Source organism: Varanus komodoensis, unplaced genomic scaffold (genome assembly GCF_004798865.1).
Source record: "Varanus komodoensis strain SLA01 unplaced genomic scaffold, ASM479886v1 scaffold12, whole genome shotgun sequence".
NCBI classification, from domain to species: Eukaryota; Metazoa; Chordata; class Lepidosauria; order Squamata; family Varanidae; genus Varanus; species Varanus komodoensis.
In genome coordinates, this window is record NW_025335349.1 from 24,662,137 (window position 1) to 24,688,405 (window position 26,269).

The window sequence follows — 26,269 nt, forward strand, 5'->3', positions numbered from 1 at the left end:
TGGAACAGAACTGTGGAAGCCCAAAGACAAACTGTTAACGAAGGACAGAATTCCATGCATAGGCCAGGCGGATTCTAGTCCATGAAAGCTTATGCCTAAGAAATCCTTAAGAAGTTACAAGACTCCTTTGTCGCTTTTGCTAAAAAATGGAGTAACCCGGCTCCACCCTGGACATTTTAAAAGTTTGACACTTGCAGGTATGAATAATGGATGATTTCCCTGCCCAAAATAATTTCAGTACTAAGTAGAATATAAGAATACTAACAAATCTCACCAGAAATCATTTCTGTTTTCCGCATCAGTTGAAATCAATTGATTTTATTTATTCATTTATTATGTCACCCAACAGCCGAAGCTCTCTGAGCAGTTCACAACAGCTCCAGGTATTGTACGCACTGCATTTCCTGGGAATATCCAGCACCTAGCAGCAAAGAAAGCTGGAAGCCCATTTCTGGCATAACAGTCAACCCCTTTGATACCAGGACTATCTCCAGTAGATGCCCTCATGGGACGAAGGCTGAGGAAGTCTCCCTCTCAAGGGGTTGCCACTTGCCTCGGGACAGGGAGACCACATGCTGCTCCTCTTTGCTCTTCCACGGCAATCTACAAGCGGGCTTGATTTCAGCTCTGCTGGGACTTTTCTATTTGCACTTCCCATCCTAGTGTGTCCACACCAGTGGTCTGAGACCACTGCTGTGGGTGAGGATGGTCCAAATTCAGCTGAGCAGCCATTTTTTTAAAAAATCTGACAAATCATTTATAAAAAATAATGACTGAATCCACACTGAACGCTTACTCATTTACGCATGCTTTTCCATTACTGCACATGAACCATTTGCATGAGTAGAACCATGAGTAGAACTATGGATCAGAAGTAAAAAAAAAAAAAAAATCCAAGGGGCTAAAATGGTGCCATGGATCCATTTTTTAATGTTTTAAAATTACTATGATTGTGCTATGGTGCTGTAACACTCCTTCATTTTAACACTATTTTACTAACATTGTGATGTTTCTTTTAAATTTTCTGGGAAAAACATTTTAGCACTAATTAAAGGTTGGTGTTTAAAAACAAGCAGTGTGATAAAACAATGCCCACTGAAAAGATAATACTGAATATGTGTTGAATGACAATAATTTCACCTGCTTGATACATGGGTATGTTTTTGGTGGGAACCCCTTTAAAAAGATGAAAGAGTAATGCAAATGCTGTCTATGACCAATTCACGATCAATCTGTTCTTCTAAAAAAAGTTAAACTTTCTTCAGTCTGAGAAAACACGCCAAACCTGCTGGAAAAAATAAGAAAGGTGATGGCATGATGGATGGTGGCATTGTGTGGATCAAATAAACTCATCAAGCAGCTAATGAGAAAGCACCCTCAACATTTCACTTTGCTGAGACATTGGATGGACTTCTGCAGAGGAATATGGCTCGCTTCCGGAAGATCCCAGTGCAACAAAAAGGAAGTCAGCCTCGGTCAAGGATGCCTGTAAAAGCAAGGCCTGCTTCACAGAGACTCTGTGAAGAGAAAGCCAAATAAGTGGGAGTAAACTCGAAAGGACTGTTGAAATACTCCCCACTTCTGCCAAACTGACTTGATCTACCATTCTGGTCAGCTTCTTCACGGATCCCATCAGAAGATCTCAGTGTAAACAATTAACATTTTGCATAATTACAAAGTCATTTTAGATACTGGTTCTGGAAATAAAGGAGGAGTTTGGATCCTTTGCAGTGCCATCCCTGGAAGGGCAAATGTAATAAAAGAGGCACTTACAGGTTGCAGATCACTCTCCTAAGTCCTGCTCGCAGATGGTGGGCTCCGCAGATGCCCTCTACCCATTAGAAGGCACGAAGCTCTAGTCTCTCCCTTTCTCCATAATGGATTTCCTGCGGTGAGGACAAAAGGAGAAGTGTTCTGAGCAACTTCAGGAGGAAGGCAACAACATCTGGAAAGCCACCCCCATAGAATCCCATGGACAGGAGCAGGACAATGGTGCAAGAAAAGGCTCACCGAGAAGCAGCCCAAGAGCTTGGTGGGGAATGTCCCTCTGGGAGCAGAAGCATGCTCTGTGTGGTGCCAGCCAAGCTCTGGTGGAAACCGAAGCTTCCTACTCAGAAGAAAGGAGGTGCAAAGATTTGGTAGAGTCCATCGGTGCCTGACGGATGACCTCTTATCCTGCAAGTGTTAGAGATGTGGTTGGGCTGGCCATTAGCAGGGGCCTGCCAGATCACTCCTAGTGCCTAATTAAGAATGGGGTTCTTCAACTTGTATTCCTGTTTGATCTATCTATTGCATTTCCAGTTGGAAGCCTGGATGTTTGCAACTCTCTCCATATGGCATGGCAGAGACAAAACTCTTGACTGGCCTTCTCTTTGATGGGCAACTTGTTCAAATGTGCAAGAAGGCTCTATCTTCAGAGTTATAGGCACAGCCTTGTTTCATCTTGTTAAAGGTTTGTCCCTACTGTGTCCTGTGGGAAAAAGAGGGGATGGAAGGAGAAAGAATGAGAGAGTGAGAGCAAGAAAAAAGAAAGGCAGGCTGGGGAGGTTAGTCGGAAGGATGGGAAAACATGAAAAATATGAGTTTAGAAATGAAGATCTGTTTGCATTCCAAACCTTGTTTCTGGGCCCTCCCTGCTGAGAAGAAGATGCACAAGAAACTTGTGCAGAGGAGACCATTCAGCCATTGCAGTGTGAAGTGGTACAATCCAGCTGCAGAGGCATCACCATCATGAAGCAAACGCTCCTGGGAGGCTGTGATAAACACTGTTTTAAGTGTGCATTTCAAGTGCAGCCAAACATATCCCTCGGATCCCCAAGCTGCACTCTCTCCTTGATATGAAAACATGTGGGTGCATGGGTGCAAATTGTCTCTGCTCTTTTGCGAGACCTACTCCGATCACGAAAAGGCATTAATGTGTTGAATGCCTTGCCTCTCGTGATGGTGCTTTCATTTTGCCAACATGGCTCCATTGACCTTTCAGAAGCAACTCTGGGCAACCAGCGATAACATCTTTTAAAGGTCTTTAACAGCAGTGTTGAGCTATGGAAATCATCATGAAAATAGAAATGATCCCAAGCCTGTGCATCAAGCTGAAGTGCCTGGTTAAAGGCATAGGAGCAGGAGCCAGCACACGTGTCACAACCCTGGCCAAAAGAGGTGTTGGAGCTGTGATACCCAAGATGGAAAACTACAACAGGGCAGGGAGGTGGAGGATAGTGCCGGGCCTCTTGATTTAAAAGATTTGTGCAGGATTTGTGTATTTGTTTAATCAGTCATGGTTCCTTTAAGACGTGACAAGGAAAGTCTGCTTTGTGGTCCTGAAATAGCCGGCTAGTGAGTCCAGAGTGCCTGTAATTTGCAGGGCAGGCTGTGCAGGCTTGGGCTGTCCTCTGGACCAGGGGGGTCGTCGGGGTGCCTGAGAGGGATAATAATGCAATGGGCAGGCTTTGGCTGCTTGTGGGCACAGCCTCCTTAAAAAAAGAACGTGTGAGCAGCAGCGGCTATATTTACCAGCATGACTCAGAGCTCACCCCTGCCTGGAATCTGTGATACGGCATACTCTGGGGAAGCGGGACATCCAGTCACGGAAGGGACATTGGTCAGGGCAAGAAGAAGGCAACGGGATGTCAGGACAGAAGCCAGGAGCTTCCCCCTTGTGGCAAGCAGAGTGGGGGGATTCAGAAAGCCTCGGAGAGTTCAAAAGATGCGGGTCAAATATTCCTTCCCCAAACAAGCATTGACTGATGATGAGGATGAGGATGACTAAGTAGCAATATCTCGAGTAAGTGTAATCGTAGTACTACTGATACTATAAATATGCATATCTAAACAAAGTGAGCTGTGTTGGCCCATGAGAAAAACAAAAAATAAAATCAGCTGTTGAGCATTTGTTTTCATCATGATAAATATGTGTGAGGAGAGAGAGAGAGGTTGATGTAAGTAGACTCCTTCTGCTGGCTTGGACTGGCAGCATACTCAACCCTGTCTATCCAGCTCAGAGCTGTCAACTCCAGTAGGGAGCAGCTCTCCAAAGTTTCTGGCAGAGGATTTCATTGCCTGGGAATCTTCTTTTGGACAAGAGTGCTAGATTCTGAATCTGAGGCCTTCTGTTTGCAAAAACAGGGAAGCCATGACAGAGCTACAGACTGAAATCCCGGATTTCCCCACCCTTGCTTTCCCCCTAGCAAAGGAACCCCTGATTTCTACACCTCCCTCTCTCTCCAGAAAAGGTGACTGCACCTACACTTGCATATGAAGGCTATAATGCTTAAAACACCAAGCCATGCTTTGCAAGGTGGAGGTGGTGATGGTGGCGTCAGCAGCATGGCTAGCAACGGTAGTAGTCCAAGTTCCGGTTCCTCCAGGCTGATACATCCAGTTCAAGCAAAGCATTCAGAACCCACACACACGCATACCCCATCCATCGCAGAATATAACCCTGGAAGATGAGACCGAACACCTACATGTTCACCCCCTGACAGCCGTACAAATGTTATAGCACCAGACAGAGTCAGAGCTCAGCAGCAGATTGGACGCTTGTCTGTGAAAATCCCGGGCGCAATCACCAGCACTGCCAGTTTTCTAAAAGGAGAATTTGGGTACCTGGGATGGGAAAGGACTTCTTCCAAAAGTGTCAGGACAAATAGATTAGTCTGGATGAGTTTTGTAAATAAGATCACAAGACTTTTGACTGGCCTCCTGGGGGCTGGCAAAGATTGGCGGATGAGCTGCATTTCTAGGACGAGCACAGAGGAGGAAGCGTCTCTCCACTGACATCCTCCTGAGTTTCTCTGGCAAGCAGAAGCAAGTTCCTTTGCTGCAATGTCAGGATGCACACATGTGGGTCTAAACTGTGATGGGGATGTGGTTTACCTAAGAACCCTTATTCAGCAGAGACTGGAATGGCGATCCAAATCCCACTGCATCTTTCTACCTAAGAAGAGATAGAACGATGCAATGCAAAGGATGTGCCAGAGCCACCTGGCCAGGGAAGAGGTTGGAAGCAGGAGGAGGCAAGACCAGAGAAGAATGGATCAGGCAGATACACCTCCACCTACCGACACTTCTTTGTTTGTTTGTTTTATATGCTGCGCAATGAGCAAAAGGCAGGGAGGCAGTGTGCAGTCACAGAAAAACACACACTGTAAAATAACAAGCAAGACCGTGCCGACCACAGTGAAACTATTAACATCACCAAAGTATTGAGATAATGAAAATATTAACGAGCCAGCAGGAAATTTAATAATCGAAGTACCATGCATGCTGGAAGGAGACGGGTTAACCTGGTGCTTAAAGGTATGCAGTAAGTGGGGTGCAGACCGGCCTCACTGGAGGCATGAAAGCGGCATACGTGCTTCCGGCAGCAGATGTAATAGTCCTCTCGTGGCACACACCCTGCCATGCTCTAGGTTACTGTTTTGGGTACAGCTGGTCTCTTCATTGGATCTGGACGGGGCCAAGAGCCAAAAAGCGCCTGGGATTTCTTTGGAATGTTTGGAGAGGGAGAAGATGCCAAGGATTTCTCAGTCCTGTTCTCTTCTCCTCTCTCTGGTGGCCAAAGGGTGTCCGGGGTTTGTGACCAAGAAGCCTGGGCTTCTGGCTCTCCGTGAACTCTGCAGACCTCGTGTCATTGGGATAATGACAGGGTCGCTGGGAGGGGGAGGCTGAGCTGGTTTTAAATAATGTGCAAATTGGCCATGCTCTCTGTGCGGTTTGTTGTCTTTCCATGGGGGGATCCTTCCTGCTGGGACCCCCAGACAAGCAGGATGATTCAACTGTGGCTCTGGCTGTCCCAGATGGGAAGTTGCTCACATCCCCTCGCTTGATGAGTCAGTTGGCTGAGTCCCACAACTGCCACCCCCAGAGCTGGCTTTCGACATTTTCACACCTGAAACAAAAAACCCAGCCCTTCTCTGGCATGGTGAGCCAGTTAATAACAGGCCGGGCTGGAGGCAGGAGAACGGCGCTCTCTTCTGGACTGGGCTGCCCTCAAATCGTTTTCAGAGACTTCACAGTATTGTGGTGTTCCCCACACACAGACACACAAAGCACTTCCCTTTTGCCCCATCGTCTGGTCAAGGAGATTTTGCAGGTTTTGGAAGATCCAGACAGGATCATTGTCATATGTTGCTCTTTTTCAGAAGGTAATTTAAATTAAAAAACGCAATGCATGAAAAAGGAAATGTTTACAATCCCAGCTCGCTGACACATGAATACTCGGCTCCAAGCTGCAGATTACACACAGCTGTATATATCTTTTCTCCATTAATTTCTATTTTTAACTGAGAGCAGTCTTTGAGGCTGCAAGCTTCAATAGTTTGGGCCGCACCATTCGGGAGTGTTGTCCCATTAACGGGAGGAATATATTTTCCTATTTCAGGCCTCCACATTGCATTGTATAATGCTATCACATGCTTTTTGTCTAATTTAGGTGAAGTTCAGTTGGCAGTTGTCGAATATACAATACAAAATGGATGGCTGGAAGGCACAAGGAAGATCTGAGACAGAATGATAGCAATAAAGAGAGTGGAGCATTGCATATATGGTACAAAAATGGTCTGAGACTGTCTTCCCCAACATGGTACCCTCCAGATTTGCTGGATTACAGTTCCCATTGCCCCGACCAGCCATGCTGGCTGGAGATGATAGAAGTTGCAATATAAAACATCTGGATAGGTCTTAAATAGGTTGGGTCTTAGATAGGCTTTAGTTCAGTTTGGGCTGTTACTGGAGCGGTTGTGATCGAATTCCAGCCAGATGTCCAGAACATTGTTATCTAAAGATCTCTTGTCATTTTCTTAACACAACATTAGTGATTTGGCTCAGAAAGAAAGACTACTGCTAACAAAAGATGTATGTAGGATTCTGCTAGAGGAGGGTTCTCCTACATTTGTAAAGATCCAATAAACATTCACTTGATAAGAATCTTGGGGCCAGCATTGCTTAGAGGCATAGGGTCCCATGATCAGATTTCTGTCTTTTTTCAGATTCAAAAGCAATTGAAAACAAAGGAATAGAAGTTGGTGTGAACAGAGGACACTAGAGTTTTAATGGATGTCCACGGAATCAATCCTTCTAGCATGTATGCCTCTTGCGCTCGGCCCTGTCTTAGAAAATGAGCCAGGCCCAGAGAAAGTCCAAGAATGCTTGCTGAATGAAGGCTGGCCTGCACGTGACGGAAAAGGAGGGATGCTTCTCCCACAGTGTTTGCACAGGGCTCGATTTCTGGCAAATGCCACTCGAACTCTGGGCATGCTCACCACGAATTTGGCCTCATGGCCACAGCAAAGCCGAGCAGAGTCCAGGGAACTGAACCCAAGGAATCCGATGGATTTCCACCCCCTGAACGAATTCCTTGCACATCCCTAGTGACAACCCCTAGAAGCACGTCACAGCAAATACATCAACAAGCACATGAAAAAGTGAACATTTAAACAAGTGGGGATCAGTACGGTTTTCCACAGGCTGGGCTTGAGGCAGAGTGAGGCAGCTGCCTCAATGGGCAAAAGCAGAGAACAAGAAGCAGTGGCAAGGAAATGTAGCTGCCTACACCCTGCCATCTGTGCTGCTGCTATCATCATCAGCATCATCAGCATCATTTATATTTTCCCACTATTTTAATGTTTAGTTTGTTTTATCTGGGGTTTTATCTTCATTGCTGGATGCTGTGTTGTCTTGCTAGTTTATTGTTCTTTGTTATGAGCTGCCCCGAGATGTCAAAGTGGCATAAAAGTTCAAATGAATAAATACAGTTTATGATTATGAGTGTTATTATGATGATTATGACTACTGCTATTATTACTATTACCATTATCCCATGTCTATACTGCCCAGTAGCCCAAATGATTGCATTCTTCAAATATTCTGCTGTCTCAGATGTCATAGAGGATGTTGTCCCCTTACCTATGCTGAGCTAAGATTTGGCTGTTGCTCAGGGAGCCCCCCTCCCATCCCTTGTCCTTTGCCTTTGGCAGCAAAACATCTTGGGTCAGCTCTGATGCTAAGCCCTCTCCATTTGTCTGGAAAGCATTGGAAAGAGTATGCCTGCAGATCATGCTTGGAGAACAAATCTGGGAATAAGAAATGGGTTGCTTCTTGGTGGGTGGCTCCTAGCACCAGAAAGTCAAAGGCATTTTGTGCAGCTATTCCATGTTCTCCTCTCTTATATAGTTCCTGTGGAAAGGGGAAAGATGGAAGAAGTAGTGGGAGGGAGGGTTCGAAATGGAAGATGGTCCTTGCCAAATCACGCATAAAAGCACCATCAGTGAGGAATGATGATTGCACAAGAAAAGCCTTGACTGAATTGAAAGCACCCCTGGAATTGCCTTTCAGATACAGGAATCTATCTCAAGTGCATTGCAGCAATGCATTTTATGAGCAATTCTTGCTCATCTTCAGATGCACTGGAGCACCACAATCGAATGGGATTTATTTGCCAAAGGCAGGGTACATGTCATGTAAGCCTTACAGTAAATTTGATCATTCTGAATATTAACAATTGATTCTGCTGCAACTATTTGACTGGATGCTAAGAAAGTATTTGAAAGTTTACATGCACAGTTTGTGACTTGGGAAAAATGGCTTTCCAGAGGAATGTTTAACACTAATTAGATTTTTTTCTCTCTTTCCTGGGTCACAAGTGATGACAAAGTGCATTCTTTCAAGTTTGTTTAGAGAGATGCATAAGGCAGGAATCTCTCCTTTTCCTTCCTTGATATTTTATTTGTGCTTGGAGACCCTGACATGTCCTGTTCAGCAGAGCAGTGATATCTGTGGTTTTGTGTATGAGCTGTTTTAATGTAAAACAGCTGTATATGCAGATGATTTATGGTCATTTATCAGCAGGTTAGTTTTCTGTACCAAAACGAATGTGGTGTGTGTTGTGAGCCATCCAGAGACTTTGTGTGACTGGACAGCCTAAAAATATCCCAAATAAATAAATAAATATGTATAATTAACTGGTGTATTTTCAAGTTATATGATCAATTGGTGAAAAACTGTATTAAGTTAGTTCAGTTGGCAGCATTAAGTTAAGCAATGTAATTCTTAAATGGTGATTCCATCGGTATGCAGAAGTAATAACATATCTTGGAATATAGGTGCCTGGAGATATTTCTTAGATGATTAACCTGAAGTCCAGGGCATTCCTGGTGGAAATATCTTTTGAAGTGGAAAGATGGGCTTCATTTAATTTTAGGTGCAATTCGATGGTCTCCCAACACCACCTGGGAGGGTCGCAGGATCCCGCGGAGACCCAGCTCCAAAATCCTACAGTCCCAAAGCTGGGAGTCCAAAGGCCCTGCCCTGCCCTGCCCTGCTGGCCAGCATGGGAAGAATCATGCTGGCAACCCCCTGCCCCTGCTGAGCTCGGGGTGGGGAAATGGGGGGTGCTGGGGGTGGGGCTGCAGAGTTGCACTAATTCCAATCAGTGCCCCAATCTCCCTCTTTGGCACTAAATCTGGAAGGCCAAAAGTGCTCATCTAGTGAACCAGCAGTATCCAAGACTCAGTGGCAGCAGCAGAGATTTCTGCCCCTTTCCTTTGCTACTGCCACTGGATGCTTGCAAGCTTCTGAGCTGGGAAGCTTATGTGCATCTGGGAGGACAGCGATAGAATTCTGCCCTTACCTTCTTGGGGTAAGGCCAGCAGAGTTAGGAGGAATGCCTCACCACGGATAACGCATGCACTGCGCAATATTCCTCTGCACATTTCTCCTCCTGCCCTTAAGAAGACACAGCTGCCAATTAGGGAAGGAGGATGCAATTTTTAGGTTTTATTTTGTATCACAACACATATTTGTTCTCCCATACCAATAAGTGGAACACATTTTTTTTTTCTTTAATACTCTATGGATTGTTTAGGAGTGAACTTACCTGATTTCTCTTTTTGGCTGGCTGGCTGGCACTAGGACCTTGGCACATTCAAAAGAAAGGAATGTGCATTGTACATTGGGCAGCTGGAGAGTCGTAGAATTGGAGAGATGGAAGGGGCCATGAAGTCCATCAGGTCCAATCCCCTGCTGTTGCAGGACACCAAGTTAAACCATCCCACTCAGATAGCTGTCCATGACACATAATATCTCAGTCAAAGTTTGAGCCATAGTCTCATGCTAATTTTACTGTGTGAGGAAATCCTGATTTGAAAATAAAGAAAAAGGCACCTTTTTCATTTTTTAGAGGGAAGGTTGGAGAGTAGGATTCATACTTTTGACCTGTTAGCAGGATCAGATTATGGCTATTCACCTTTTTCAGTATTGTGGCTTAGATGTTGCTTACCAGGTTGGGTAGCGATATATTAATTACAGCACTACTTTGTCTATCTGTACATGAACCACTTAGGCATTTTATTATATTTAAGCACTATACAAATATCTCATATAGATGGGCCATCAGCAACGAGTGCTTTATCAACGACTAGATTGTTGGAAGAAGCAACCCTGCAACTGCTGTTTGTATCTTTTGCAATGTGATCAAGTGGATGTTCAGAATTTACAGAGGAATGAAGCAAGCAATTAGAATGCTTGAAATAGAAAGTGTCAATGGAATCGATGGGAAGTTGTCCCATATTCCACGTGTACCATTTTTGTAGATTTGGAACTGGGGCTGTTCCTACCAAAATGATGCTTGCTGCCCATTGCAGGCTGCAGTGGCTTGTTAAAAAGCAGCTGCTGTGGGCATGCCCAGTGGTGGATTCTTTCTGGTTGGAAGTTTTTGTGCGTAGGCATTTTGTTCTTGAAAAACCTGTGATAATTGTGGGTGTTTGTGTCATGTTATATTCCTATGATGAGGCAATTAACAGACTGAGGATGAAAGTGGACTTTGAGGGCCCTTGGGTTTGCAAAAATAGGTGAATAGGTACTCACAATCTAACACGCAATGGTCTGAAGACCTTACTCTTCAGTGGTATTTGAATGTACTATATCTTACAATCATTCTTTCAGGGGGATGCTTATTTAGATATATGGGCTCTTATACTAATGTATTTGAAACAGATGGGTCAAAACTCCTCCTCCCCTCTTTTATTAATGGTGCTGTGAATAGTAATTGGAAATGGATACACTTTCTCCTAAATTTTGGTAGGGGTGGTGTTAACCCCTGCTCTTTCCCACTTGCTATTTTTTCTTTCATTAACTCTGCATAGAAAACCTTAAAAAATAAGTGGATTTCAGGTGAAAAAATAAGCAAGAATAGTGTGTACAGACCGCCATCCAGTGGTGTTTTTGAAAAAAGCAAACACCCTTCTCCGGGCTCTGTTCAACATTTTGTCCTTGCTGTGACTCTTGCGAGAAAGAGCCCTTTTTGAATGTATTGCATCAAGATTCCTCTAAAATATATAATAGGACTATTAAAAAGTAGGGTTATGAGAGTGGAGACACTTTGTGAGAGGAGCTGGCATTGCTGTCCGGATCCCACTTCGTCGCATTTGAAGTCAGTAATGGAGGAAAGCATTGTGGCGAGAGACCCCTCAGCCTGGACCCTCAGTTGCATCCAGATGCTCCTTTTCGAAGCAACTGGAGCTCAGTTGGAACTCTTCTATTGCAGAGGCTTCAGCTGTCTCTAAACCGTATCACATGCCTCTGTGCTGGGGAATGCAGGCCTCAAACCACCATGGATTGACTGATGCTTTCAGCAGTAAAAACAAGTCTGGAAACACCAACCCTCCCTAGTTTCTACAGAACAAAGAGTGAAGGGATTTTCAGAGGACAAGAGGTAGAATGGAAGTGTTTTAATTCCATTTATAACCTGCCTTGTTTCTTCCAAGGAACTCAAGATGGCTTACATAGTTCTCCTCCTCCTCCTCTCATGAGACTCAAAACAACCATTTTGTGAGGTAGGTTGGGCTGGAAACTAGAACCCCTAACTCCTGAGTTCCAGACCCACACGCTTAACCACTGCACCACAAAGGCTTAAACACTGAGCTCCACAAATCCTAGTCCCCAGCGCTCCAGCTCTTATCCCACATGCAAGCCCTTTTCAGCCAAAGGGTACTCTTGCTGATGACTGTCTAGCTCACCTTGTAACCTTCAAGAGGTTCTGGTCTCCAAGCCAGCAGAGCCAGTTGTGACAGATGATGGGGTCCTTGGCCAAAATAGACGGAAGAGCAGAAATTGCCCACCCCTGACCTCTTGCCCACAGTCTGGCACCCTTCAGTCATGTTTTGCCTACAACGTCTCTTGTGTGTCTTGGCTGGCATCATGGGGGTTGAACTCCAGGACTTTTGGAGGTATCAGGTTGCAAAAGGTGCCTACAGAATGCATTGCCCAGCTGTGGGGCAAAGAAGATTGTGTGTGTGTCCGTGTCCTTCCCCTGCCTGCTTTCCATCCGACAACAAGACTCCTCCCCAACACCTCTATGCCCCATTTGACATGTGTGCATGTGTGGAATGCAACATGTCAGGAGCATAATTAACTTTTGACATCAGGCCTAGCTAAAAGTTCCCTCGTTCTTTTTGAGACATTTGAATTGGTCCTAAGAAGGGTATTGCCTTGCTATAATTTCTTTCTGATGGATTGGTATGGTGATTAATTATACTTTTTTAAGAAACAAAAGAAGATTCTTAGGCTACAATCCTAAATCCTACTCACCCTTGCCCCAGAGTAAATCCCATTGAATGGCATAATTTCTCAGTAGCCACATGTACGGTTGCACTGTAAATTAAGTTCTGTAACAGTAGATTACAGAATGATGTGAACCATCATCACAGGAATGGTTATCTAATATTATATCAAGCCTGTCCTGAAGTGCGGGTGTTTACATCTTACTCTGCTTTCTTTTGGATATTAGCTGGTACTGCTGGGCATAGTCAAATGGTATGATGCAAACACAGCCAAACTAGGTAGCCTAACAAAAAGATGCAAGACAAAATTGAGGCTACATTGCTCCATTTCTTTGATTGAGAGTATTTTATTATTATTTATCCCCAGTACTGTTAATATCAACCACAGCAACACCATTCCTGATTGCCCAGGGTGCACACATACATTTTCTTGTGTTAACTGCATCAACACAGAGAAGTAGACGTATCTTGGCAGGTTTGTTGCCCACTGCAAATATCCCTGCTACATAAGAAGTATTCCTCTAGCTAAGGCCAAAGGGTTCCTGCTCTCTCCTCCAGCAATTCCCTTGTCTCTGCTAAGGCCGGGCCAGGCCAGGCCAGGCGGCTGCAAAGAAGCGCAGCATTAAAGGGTATAATGGCAATGGCTAGTCTCCTGTCTGTGGATTGTCCCTCGCAACTAATCCTCTGAGGTCTACCGCCTCGCAGCATGGCAGTTTCACTCTGCGATGCTACGAGCACACACGGGGCGCGGGTGTAGGAAGCCAACCACGTGCTTCCCCTTCTCCACCCACAGCCCTGAAGGCACCCCAGTGCCCTGGGACTGGCGGCAAGGAGGGGCGGGAGGCAGCAGCGCTGCGATACCAGGCACTTGGGAGAGTGCGCGGGGAGCGGGGTCGGGGCAGGGATCCGATGCGGTTTCACAGCCTCTCTGCTCCGCCGCCTTCAGGGCTCCCGTGGCACCGCGTGGCCTGGCTTGGCCTCCCGCCCGCACACCGCTGGCTCTGCGCCGGCCGCCTCCTCGGCTCCCTGGCCTGGCGAAGGGGCGGCATGCCCCGGGACCACCGTGGCACTCGAGCTGCTGCTGTCCAGGCTGCTGCTGCTGCTATAGGAGAGCGCGCCTTCCCCCGGCGGCGCTCTCCGCGGCGGCCTCGCACTGGCCGGCCGGGACTCCGTCTCCAGCTCCTCCTCCGTGTCTGAGTCTGGCGCCGTGTGTCGGCGGATCCGCGACATCGCTTCCTTCAGGTCCCGGACGTAGGATCTGCCTTGCGCGGCTGGCGCCGGCGCTTCGTCGCCCTGCGCGGGGCCGCCCCCTTCCTGGCAAGGGGCGGCCACCCCTCTGGGGCCCTGTTCCGGAGGCGCAGCCTGGCTCCCGGTGGGCGCGGGGGCAGGCAAGGGCTTCCTGGGGCTGCTGGGGGCCGAACCAGCCCCTCCGGGCTGCCCTGCCCCGGGCGCAGGCCCGGCCGCCGCCCCGCACGCCCCCGCGCGGAGTCTGGGGCTCCCTCCCGCCTCTGGGGAGCCCAGCTCGCTCAGGGAGAGGCCCAGGATGCGGGCAGCTCGCTCCTCCAGGGAGGCCGGCGCTGGGGAGCGGGGCGAGGCGGGGGCCCTGGCCTTGTCTGGCGGCCTCTCCGGGCCCACGTAGCGGACGCGCTCCGTGCGGGGCGGCGGGATGTAGTGCGCTTGGATCACCACGCACGTGGCATCGATGACGAACAGCCCTCCCTGCCTGCGGGGGGCGGGCTTCGACGGGGCAGCTTGGCCCCCTTCGGCTTCCCTGGCCTGCCCGGGCTCCTTCCACCTCGGGAGAAGGTCTCTGCTGGACTTCCCTCCGGCCCTGCCCCCGTTGCCCAGGGCTCCAGGCCAGCCGGCGGCATGGCTAAAGCCCCAACCGGCAGGGAGCATGTGCTGGGAGGGGCCACTTGGGAGGGCATGGGAGGGCGCCGGCCCTGGCACCCCCTTGTTCCTCCTCTTCACCCGAGGCAGCGTGTGGCTTTGGGGAGGGGAGCTCCCGCCCCAGCCAGGCGCCCAGCCATAGGGGGACTCTGCGCTCTCTGGCAGCATCCACGGGCCACCCCACGTTCTGGCTCCTGGCAGGTAGCTCCAGCTCCCTGGCAGTTTAGCCTGCCGTCTTGCAGCCTGCCTCTCAGGACTGTGGGGCAAAGGCCCCGGCTCACAGGGCCCCACTTTCTCCACCTTGCAGCAAGGCCTGGGGGGCTCCTTCTGGATCCGCTTGGCTGCTCGGGCTTCCCCCTGAGCCCGCTGCTGCGGCTGCACTGTGCGGTGGGGTGCCTCATAGGATGGGGGCGCCACATAGGGTGGGGGGCGTGGCCAGTTTTCCTTGCGGGGGCCCTGCCCTGCCCGGAGGCGTAGGAGCATGTGGGCTTCATAACTTGGGGGAGCTCTGGAAGGGGCTCCCAGATTCCACTGGCATCTTGCAACAGGGCCTCCTGCTGGGCACTTGCCTTCCTTTGCCACGTGGCTGGCTCCCCAGGTTGCATCCCTTCTGCAGACTGGCTGTGGCCCATGGAAAGCAGGGTTCTGTGGTCTTTGGGCCTTTGGGGAGGATGCCGCCCTGCTCAGCTCCCTCCCTGAAAACCAGTGGCCCTCCGGCTTCAGCAGGCCCCAGCGGGGGGGCAGTTGGCCATCGTGCCAATTGGTCGAATCCTGGAGTACCCGGGGGCCAGGGTGACGCCGGCAGGGAGAGTAATCAGGGATGAGTTGCTTCTCCAAGAGCCTGCGAAGGACAGAGATAGAGCTGGTAAGTCTTGCAGCAACTCCACCGGTGTGAACAGAAGCACGTTTGACATCTTACTGCAGAACAGTTCTCAAGCATCCAAAGCAGCTTCAGACCGTGTTTGTTTGTTTGTTTGTTTTTTAGTGATTTAAGCCCCCCCAGTTTCTTTTGCCCTGTGTAAGTTGCTCTTAAAAAAAACAGAAAACAAACCTTTGGCTCATGTGGCCACTTAGCCACTACCAGAAAAAGAGGAGCTGCCTTACCAAAAAAAGGTGAGCCAACTTGCCTAATATTTGCATGTAGTGTGCTCTTGCAGACCTCTCAGAAAGCCTTGAGGCACAATGATAAAGTAGTTTCCAAAAGCCACTAGTTTCTCTTCATTCTCACCAGCAGAGTTTTCTCTGGCCTGCCTCTGCCATTCTGTTTGGCCAGCAGAATCTCAAGAGGTGATGAGAGAAAAGAGAGAATACTTCTAATGGGCATCACCAAGCATAATGAAGAGGTTCCCTCTTTTCTCCAAGGAGAACACTTGATATATAAAATATAAATTACATTACCTCAACTAAAAAATCAGTTTCATCAGAATCACAGAAAATATGTTTCGGAAGGGCACAGGAGCTTTAATGTCAACTTTTCTGTTGCTATGCTTTCAGAAATCTAACATGGGATACAGCTTGTCCACCCATAAATACATTTTATCCTTTCTGTGCAACCATCAGATTTCTCTGAGTGCCCTCGTCATGTCTTTATGACATTTTGAAAGTGGGTCAGCTAGAGGAAAGGCAAACAAGCTCTAAAAAGAAGCAGTGACAAAATCCCAAAAGCTTACCCCAGTGTTTCTTGTCTCAGAAAGCTCACACAGTTTGAAGAAGATTCTGTACCACCTTAAGAATCATTCTCTCAAAATAATTTATGCACAGCTGGCCCAGAACTCACAAATTGTAAAACTAATGAAGGAAATCTTCCTGGATCTAATATATCCACAAAACATCTCATCCCTGTCCCTCTTTTTGATGCAGACAGAGATCCTGCTAAATGGACTTCAGAAATTCCTGAAGAAGTGCATCAGCAAAGAATTGGTATTTTCAGTGTACTGGGGGAAAATGTAATGCTTGAGCCTCATGATAGTCAAAAGCAACATGTTATCTGTTGTCCTCCACACTTGCGCAAGGATTTGAAATGGGGAGAATCATTGTCAGAAGTGGGCTGTTATATTTTGGATCAACAGCAAATAGTATTTGTATTGTCTGAAAGTATTTTCATTCATCTAAAGTGATGGAAACTGCACTTGTGGAGGGAATTTTTTCAAACTGGAAAAAATGTGAAGAAAAAAAGCGAGGAACATGAAAATGGCAATTTACTCTGAAACTGTATTATCGTCTAGTTTTTAAGAAAGAACAAAATGAACATAATGGAGGAACATTCAAAAGCCAGATGTGTGAAGAAACCAAATACTGGAATAAAAGATTGAAGCACTTTGTTACTGCCATCTTACTTGCAATAGGACAACTTCCATTCTTTGGGGACAACCAGCTTTTACAATCACCTCAGTGGAAATTATCCTGGAACATGAGAATGCATTGCCAAATTTGACCTTTTTCTTGATCAGCAGATGAAAAAAATGAAAATAGTGGAAGGAGTCATGTTTCATACCTTTCCTCCCAGACAGGTGATGTACCAGTTGAGCTAATGAGGATTGAAGCTCATATGAAAGGAATACAGGGGATTAAAGAGGCAGAGCACTGTATGTTTCTCTTACTGCTGACTCTGTACCAGACGTTTCTCATTCAGATCAACTCTGCACTGTTTTGCAGTGCAGCTTGAATGGGGAGGAGAGGGAGCAATTTTTGTGATTTCTGATAACTGGAGAAAACTGAGGTGAAACTTTCATCAGCATCCTTCCAGAGTCTGATACTGACATCAGAAACTGCAAGGAACAGACACCTGATAGGGAATGTAAATAGTATTTCTCCACAAGGCTCCACAAATTTGCATGAGAAGTGTAAAAAACCATACCATATTTGTGCCATTCCCTGAACCTAGCTGGGAAGAACAGTATGGATGCCAGCCTTTATGCAATGAAGCTGTTCAATTTACTTGGTGTGTTCTATGGGGTTTTTTTTTCAGGTTCAATCCACAGATGGAAAATACTTCCAAGACAATACTGATTCTACTCTGAATATGATAACCAACTCCTGTCATCATTATGACAGCATTTTGGAAGCCTTAATAAGATTGCTAATAATTCCAAAGAGAAACTAGTGGCGAAATTAGAAGTAAACTGTTTCATTAAGGGAAAAACCTCTGGAAACACTTGAAATATTTTATGGCAATACTTTGGCCTACATTTCTTAAAAGATTTCATTGCATCAACAAAATCCTACAAAAAACAGTCCCTGAGATTGTGTCCGGGGAAGATTAGCTTCCTCATCAGCTTCATCCATGACATGCAGAAGAACTTTGAAGAAATTGAAGAAGATGCAAAGAAATAGAGTAATTAAGTGGAATCCACATATTCAGATTAAAGGTCAACAGCTCAGAGAAAAATTGACAGCAAACTAATTGGCAGAGCCAAGATCTTGTCAGAAATACACTACAGTGCCTAAGTTTGCACAAAATGGCAACCCATCATGGATAACTAGTCCAGGACATCTGCTTATGTGTCTGTCAAAAAACCCTGATTAGCCCTTTCAGAAGACCCATTTGAAAAGGAAGCCTAAGATTGACAGCTGTCAAAATTCCAAGCTCCTGTAAAGAGGGTGGCTCATATACTTCCAGTTTTCTGAGTACCTAGAGTCTTATGAAAGGTAGAAAAGGTGGAGGATAATGAGAGCAGTCAAGTCCAAGCAAACAAAAACTAGATCTCACTTGGAAGGGGGTGACCTACACACCACCTCCTTTTGCCAGCAAAGATCCTCTTGCAGCTTTGCTTCTTATCTTGCAGCTTATCTGATAGCTCCCCATGGGAAAACTGTCAAATGATGAACAAAGCAGCTTATTTGTAGGCTTGTTTTGCCAGTGCCCATGGATGGTGCCTGCTGTAGTTTGATAGAAGACACCGTTCAGAGCATTGACAATGCAAGGATACACAGTTCGGTTGCTGCACAACAAATAATGAGAAAATGGTACCAATTTTAAAAGGTGGCAAATTAGTAATAGCCACTCTGTGTACTGTTGGGATGCTTTGAAGGGGCTCTCACTAGCAGTAACTTCAGAAATCATAAATACTGGTCTCCCTGTCCAAAAAAGGGACAACTACAGCAACTACAAAAGGGGATGCAGTCAGTGTGGGGAGAGGAGACAAGCCAGGTGCTACTAAGGAGTTTTCAGGAGTAGCCTTGGTGATTTCAGGGATGTTGCATAAGCAACTGGATCTACCTGGAAGGTGTGTCAGTCCTTTTGATGTGCAAGGAAGGTGAGGTTTTCAGTGTAAAATCAACTTCACATCTTGAAACCTCATTTCCGTAATGGTCGGTATTCTAGCTCTGTGCTTTTCTTTGTTAGTAACCTCTGCCACTATTCTTGCTTTGTATCACAAAGCCAGCCCAGGTTGAACATAATAAAGACTTTCTGTTTACAAAGGCTTTGTCCTGATCTGTTTGGAAGAAGCAGAGAGAGAGAGGGCCAACCCTGCCACCAGAATACATCTCCCCAACCTGGCGGGGGTTTGCCCAGACAACCTGTGTGTCTGGCTATTCAGCCTGCTGTCCAGGTGCTAAATATTGAGTGGCAATAGTTCTTATGGTTTTGGGGGCTTCTCTACATGCGACTTTCAACCCACCACTTTACCAAGGCTTCTGCTTCCGGATTCTTCGCAGGGTAAAGATTGGCGCCTTTACATTTGCTTTTCTTTGGGGGATTTTCTTTCTCTGCTCTCTGTACATTCCATTACACAGCCATGAGTTGGCACTGTGGTATAGCAGAATTATAGGAATAAATGGCATCATTCAAACATAGCAGGCTTTCCTTGATCTAAGCACAAAAGTGGCAGGAATGGTTGCAAGAAATTGGCAAGGCCTTGGAGGATGACAGACAGCATCATGGAAAACTCCTAACTGTTGTGAGAGCAGTCAATGCCTCATGTAGAAAACGAAAAATACCACGATTCACCAAATGCAAGAGGTGGAGTTGAGGCAATCGCCAAATGTCACCAAAGGGTTCATGACAGGAAACTTGAATTTCTTCACAGCTCGCATTGGTGATCACACGCTATGCCTCCTGCCCAGCAATACTCTCTTCTCAGAGCATCCTTGGATGCCCAGTCGTCATGCCACGGACAGGTGAGTGCTTCTCTCCTGCGTGCCACAAGCCTTCCATGCCCTTCTGCTCAGCACAGCCGCTCCCAGCCACTCTACAGAGCGTCCTTCATGTGCTAGCCCAGCAGTAGGACTGCACCAGTTCAGTCCTCTTCTGCTTATTCCCCATCTCCAAATGCAGCCCATGGTGTTTCAACTGTGAGGCAGAGTTGCTTTGGTCTTTCGTACTACTGCCTCATCAAGAAAAGCCAAAGCATCTGGGCATTGGGAGCCTCTCTCTCTCCCCCTCTCCCCCACCCCCCCGCTTTCTCTCTCTCTCCCTCTCCCCCCCCCCCCCGCTTTCTCTCTCTCTCTCTCTCTCTCTCTCTCTCTCTCTCTCTCTCTCTCTGTGTGTGTGTGTGTGAGAGAGAGAGAGAGAGAGAGAGAAAGAGAAACTGCCCCTATATTGATCCAAGTACAATAATTTTGAATTTCCAGTATCCTGACACTGTTTAGTTAGCAGTTCACAACAACCATTTCCATCCAGCTAGCTGCAAGGTGGGAAATAACTCTCACTGATTTTTTACAAAATCTCCAGCAAACTTTCTGAGTATGCAAGTGGGTATACATTCTCTTAAGCCCAAGCTGATCCTCAGACAGGAGGTTCAGCACATAGTAACAGCTTCCCCAAGGTTGCCTGGTTTGCAGAGCAATGCTTTGAACCTGGATGGATCTCCCACATCCAAAGCTCGTACACAACTCTTGAACTCACTGCCCAGGGCTCATCCTCAGAAGATGCAAATAATAAAAAAACAGTGCATCTGAGCATGTACAGAATAATCCTTTCCACCTTCTTCATGCAATCCCTGCAGCCCCATGTAAGAAAAAAGGGGTTCATTCATGTTTGCACTTGTGACTTTGAAGCATCCTTGAGCTCTAGCATTCCTCTTTTTAGAGATAAAAAGCAGGCGCACTCCTGCATCGGAGCAGCCGTAGCATAGCAGTTCAGAGTGCACGCTGTGAGCTGCCGAGACCCATGTTCACATCGTGGCTCGGCCACAACCTAACTCGGGGTGAGCCACCCAGACGATACAATGATGCTAACGCACCACAGGAGCTTACCTTTCACGGGACGTGAAGAGCTTTTGCAGCAATTCAAGAAAGTGTTCTAGGAGATGTTGCCAAACTCCCGGCATTTTATCATTTTGGATCTTAGAGCCATGTGCTACTTTCAGTACACCCAGACCCGCCTGCTCAAATCCTCACCAGCACCAGCAGCCCTGGAGCTCCATGATCCCAACCCCAAGCCCCCTCTGCTGGCGTACCAGCGCCAGCACTGGAGTTTTGCCAGAATAGCTGCTCACAGCCCTTTCAGAAGCATCCTGCCGACTCACGTGTACTGGCCAGCCATGCTGTGGTACATCCAGCGCGAACTGCATCCTTGCCCAGTCCACGGCCCCGCTTCCATGGCACTCCGGCTGGAACAAGAGACCGCATTAAACTCGACCAGCAGCAGGTTTGTCCTCTCGCAGATCCGGAGCTGCCTGGCATCTCGCAGGCTGAAGCGTTTGAACATGGCCCCGGTTGCTGGGACATCTAGCAGCCCCCAGAGCCTGTGGCAGCCCCGACAGAGGAATCCTGGGGTGCGTCCACCCGCACACCCCGTGCAGCGCAGGGCGGGCGAGTTCCTCGCACAGGGGGGACGCTGAGGGCTGCCAGCAGCGCACTGTCAGGTGAGGGTCACTCAGCCCTGATGGACAAGCGGCCCCAAGCGAAGCCCGAGGAGCAGAGGGGGGAGAGACGGAGAGGAAGAGAGAAGGGAGAGAAAGAAAGAGACTCGTGGAAATACACACATGCATAATGCAAAGGCACATCAGCCAAGCAGCTACGCCCACTGAGACTCTCTCACATTGCTACACACTGTTCCGAACATAGAGACCACACAGACGCACATGCACGCGCGCACACGGCACCTCTGCCACCACAAGCTGCCGCGGGAATTGTTACACGGCAACAGGCACGCACGATGCAGCCCTGTGCAAGGACAAGCACACTGCACACACCAGTGCTGCACTCTCCCCGGCTTTATGCACCGAACATGCATGTGTGGCTGCCAGGCATTGCCACGTGCCCGGTCCCGGTCCCAGTCCCGGTCCCGGTCCCGCCTCGCCTCCTTCCCATGGCTCACACAAAACCCGCTTGCGCCCAGCAGTAACTGATGCTCAGGATGAGGCCCGAGGGTTTTCGTGGGGTGGGGTGGGGCCATGCCTGTGTGGAGCTGGCACAGGGGTCCAAGTGCTGGACTGGGGACCCAGGAGGTCCAGGTGCTGGTCCCCACTTGGTCATGCAGCTTACCGGGTGACTTGATCCAACTACTCGCTCTCAGCCTAAATTAACCGACCTCACAGGGTTGTTGTGAGGATCAAGGGGAGCTACTGTATGTGGGCCACCTAGGGCTTCTCACAAGGGGGAAAAAGATGGGGTGCAAATGCAAATGCAATACATTGCTGCTATCACCATCCTCTGCATTTTTATCCTGCCCAGTAGCAGATGCTTCCAGGGTGACTGGCAACAGGCAATTCTCTCAGGCATTTTAACAGGTTGTTTTGTAACCAGCAGGAAAGAAATTGTATTTTAAACACAAGAAAGGCAATTTTTTACACTCCTGCTTTTAATTTTAATTGATTTAGTGTTGTTTTACATTTGATTGTGTTTTAATTTGCATTGTAAGCACCTGGGGATAAATAATTAGGAAGGGTGCGATATAAATGCCTTATATGACATGTGCGCGTGCGTGTACACCTGTGCTCTGGATCCACTGAAGGTGCAGTTCCCTGTTAAGTCAAAATACCTCAGAACGATCAATAGATTAACAGCAGAGCACTTTCAAAATATATGGAGAGCTAAAAGTGTTGGCTTCCATCCTCATCAGCTGCTGTGGTGTTCGGTCAGTGGCAGGAGTGGCTGATAGGAGGCGAGAACTCCTCAGGAGGGAGGGAGGGAGAGTGCGTGTGAGTCTCTGTGTGTGCGCTGCGCTCACAAGGGGCCACAAGGGGACCACAGCTTCCCTGCTCCTCTTGCACACTCAGTGTCTCACCACACTGCTGTGTGCCACAGGGCTGCCCAGAGGCGGGCGTGTGTCTTCTGCCACACTCGACTTCCTGTCCGGACTTGGCTACCCCAGTCTTGTGTCTGTCAAGCCAGGGGGAGTGATCTGTGGGCCTTCCAATGTTTTGGCCGGCAACTGCCAGCCGCCCTAGCCAGCACCGCTGATGGTGAGGGACGATGGGAGTTGTATGCCAGAACATCCGGAGGGCCACACATTGCCCACCTTGGCATTGCAGCCTGCTTCCAGTGACACCCTGCAAAGGGGACTGAGCAGCAAAGCACACGCCCAGCCAATGGACGGTCCCAAGGACAGGCCCTGGCACGTCTCAGTAGGGGGGCAAGAGCCTGACTGAAACCCTGGAGAGCCATTGCTGCCGGCCAGAGCTGGCGATGCTGGACCAGCTGGACCCAAGGCCTGACTCAGCATGGCTGTAGGTCTGGCTCGGCAAGAGGGCACATGTTGGGATTATCATTAAAATGCAGCAAGCTGCTAATTATTTACTTGATTTTTACATATTCAACCACCACTCGGATCTTCTGCCTCAGGCACCAAAACATCTCACACCGTCCCAGGTTAGTGGGGTCCAACAGTGAAAACTTCTGCTCCACGTGCCAACCCCTGCAGGAAGGGGACGAGGTGCCCGGTGTCTCGGAGGGGTAAGCGTGGAGGGCAGATTGCCTGCACGGCAGACCTTTGGCAGAGCTGGCACTGCCAGCCACTGCAGAGTCCCCTGCTTAGCTCTGCTGTTGGTGGCTCTTCACCTGCCCTTCTGGAGGGAGCAAGACGAAAGAGCAGCAAGCACAGCTTGCCTTGGCCTGCCTCGCAGCCCTCTTCCCCCACGCCCCGTGCTGGGAGGCATGCTGCTTGCCCTCAGGGGGACAACCAGCGAACGGGCCACAAGGGAGAGGACCCCACGGACAGTCTCTGGCCCAGGGGCCCTCCGAACCCACCACAGGGCTCCACAGTACAGCGGGGACAGTTCGGGTGCATACACCATCCCCTCTCGCTGCAACACGAGAAGGTGAACTTGCCCACGCTGAATCCTGCTCATTAAGGAAGCCCAAGAGCCTCCAGTGCAGACTGGGAGGGGGTTTAATAGGGCTGAGGGGGGCAGGAGGCAGGGGCAGGGGTGAGCCCCCTCCTTGTCTGCATCCATAGCTCGGGCAGGCGCTGCAGGTTCCCGGCAGCCCGGACTTGCATTCATGCCAGCGGAGCCCAGTATTTTTGCTCTCCCGTCCCCCACACCGCAATATTAAAGGAAGCTGCTTTCACCCCTCACCCCACCCCGGGTGAATGCAGTCCCTCCCTCTCCCCCATCCAAGTTTCCCAGTAAATGAGAGAGTTCGGTACAACTCCCACGCCAGCTCCAAGTGAAACCTAGCAACTGAGCGCCAGCATGGCAACTGCATTGGCAACGGATGGCAACAATGGGGGTGGCTCGCGGAGCTGCCAGCGACACAGCCCCATTTATTACTGGGTGTGGGGAGAGGAGGCTCTGCCGCCGTTTGCTCACATCCCGGGGCTCTGCCAGCAGCCCCAGCCCAGGCAGCAAAGGGCCAGGGGCTGAGAGCAAGAGGGGAAAGGTCCAAGCTGATATACAGTGAGGCATCTGACCAGTTAGATTTAGCACTTTAAAATAGCTGCTCCTGTACCTTTAACAGCATCCTGACTGCCAAGACCAAGCCAGGGTTAAGTTTTTCCTAAGGAAGGGGCTCAGCAGCTAAATTTTTGTGGATCAGGCTGTTGTTGGAAGGGCAAGAGCAGGGCTGATAAGGAAAGGGCATGGTCTGAGGCAGCCCCCTTGCTGGAGCTAAGCTGGTATGGGTCTGGTCAGTGAGTGCTTGGTGGGGCGATCAGACGGTGATCCCATGTAGCCACCTTGAGTGGCAAGATGACAGACGCACGCACGCACGCACACACACGCATGTGCGCACATGCACACAAACACCCAACTCTTCTGACTTCAAGATACGAAGACACCTGTGAGCTAGCAGATGATGAATATATAGCTGGCTTATAACTCTGCCAAGAATGTCTGCCCAGACTAGCCTGGAGCAGGGCACAAATCCCCAGCATGTATTGCATGCTTCCATCTTATTCCCACATCCGGGATGTGCTTCTGCACTAAGCCTTACAAACTTTCCAAAATCTGATACAGGAAAGTGCACCGACTAGTTTTTGCTAGAGGAAACCCTCTTCATATGAAAGCAAGCACTCCAAAGGAGTGAGCAGCTGCAGCTCCTGCATGGGACCTGGTGACATGCCCCATCCAAAAATATTTGAACTATGAATTGCAAGCTGTAACATTTTTCGTTTTCCAAGCAACCATATCTTCACACACATATGGGGGGAGGGAGGGGAGGAGAGAGTCAGGCAAAAAAAAGTGCATTTTCATTGCCACACAAAATGGCCCACACACCATGAACTGTTTTTAAGAATCAGTAGATTATTTGTAAGCGAGTCAGTCCTGAAGCAGATACAGTGTTTTTGCAGCCCCATGAACTTCAGTAGTACATACAAATTTTGTGAAATCCAATAATCTAACCACACTGATAATTGCTTGAAAATGGAGCGTGCCGATTTGGTTTTTAAATCCTCCATTCATAACCAGTTGCAAAAATACAAGCATTTAGCAGGCAAGCGGTGCCCATACTAACTGCTTGTACAATGAATAATTTGCAGATCACATCCAACAACGAAGCTCAGACACAGAGGGCCCAGGTGATTAATACGGAGCATCTCATCCCAATAGCACCCCTTTCCTTTCATGAACCCCATCCAGCAAAGTGAGCCTGGGGCAAGAACTGCACCTGGGCAGCACCACAGCAATCATGTCCTGTACTTATTACTGGCAGCTTTGCAACAGTGCTGCAAAATGCTACCTTGTCTCACACAAGATCACAATGCATGAATCCAGTCAGCCCTGAATCAGCTCCCAGGTCCACTGCCTTTGCCTACGGACACTGCTGGTGTTGCCCAAGACAGCTCAACATCCGTGTCCCAGGGATCCTTAGACCTTACCTGCCACATAAGCCGGCCCTGCTGTGTCCTTTATCGGCTTCTGACACAGAGCAGTCAAAGCCAAAATCATTCCAGCCTTAGCCTTCCTCCCCTGCTCATGCTACTCCCACCCTGCAGGGAATGTGCTGTCTCAACAACTGAGAGGGTGAGTGGGGTGGGGGGTCAAGACTAGAAGGAGCTGCATGACCTTTAGAACGAGAGTTGGAATTGCAGTGCACATCTCTGCTGGAAGGCTGCCCCCCCACAGTAGATCTCCCCAAATGTCTATGCAGAAATGGAGCAGGGTGCCTTTATGTTTAGGTTGCCTTTAAGGGCAAAATCCTCTCAGGCAACTCAGTGGGTGTGGCAGACCCCCCCCCCCCCCGTGACCCAGATCACCTTGTCGGTCCCCACTGGTTGCCCAGGCCGCACCAAATGCGCACAGAAGAATACAGTGTGCCTGACATGAAGGTGTGGATGGACTGCCCCAAGTCCTGCCAGGGGCTTCAGGCCAGAGCCTTCCCTAGGTCCCCAGGAAGCTTTCTTGTCACACAGGCTAGCTTCAGGCGGGGAAGAGAATTACAGGAAAGGAGACTCTGCTGCCTGAAGCGCCGGGTATGTGGGGGCCCGAGCAGAG

The 26,269-nt window shown here is 48.6% G+C and overlaps 1 protein-coding gene across 1 annotated transcript; it reads right to left on the reverse strand.

The window, feature by feature from the left end:
• Nucleotides 1-13,499: 13,499 nt before the first annotated feature.
• Nucleotides 13,500-21,099, reverse strand: DDN (dendrin). Its single transcript, XM_044421473.1, has 2 exons — nucleotides 20,918-21,099; nucleotides 13,500-15,288 (listed from the first exon to the last, which is right to left on the reverse strand). Exons 1-2 carry the CDS (start codon nucleotides 21,097-21,099, stop codon nucleotides 13,500-13,502), a joined length of 1,971 nt encoding a protein of 656 aa, XP_044277408.1.
• Between the last annotated feature and the right edge of the window lie 5,170 nt (nucleotides 21,100-26,269).

What these genes read in the sequence shown, in the direction of transcription:
- DDN (XM_044421473.1), bottom strand. Translation starts at nt 21,099, where the DNA reads ATGTTCAAACGCTTCAGCCTGCGAGATGCCAGGCAGCTCCGGATCTGC. An exon ending in AGCATGGCTGGCCAGTACAC is followed by an intron (nt 15,289 to 20,917) that starts GTGAGTCGGCAG and finishes TGTCCTTCGCAG; the next exon opens with GCTCTTGGAGAAGCAACTCA.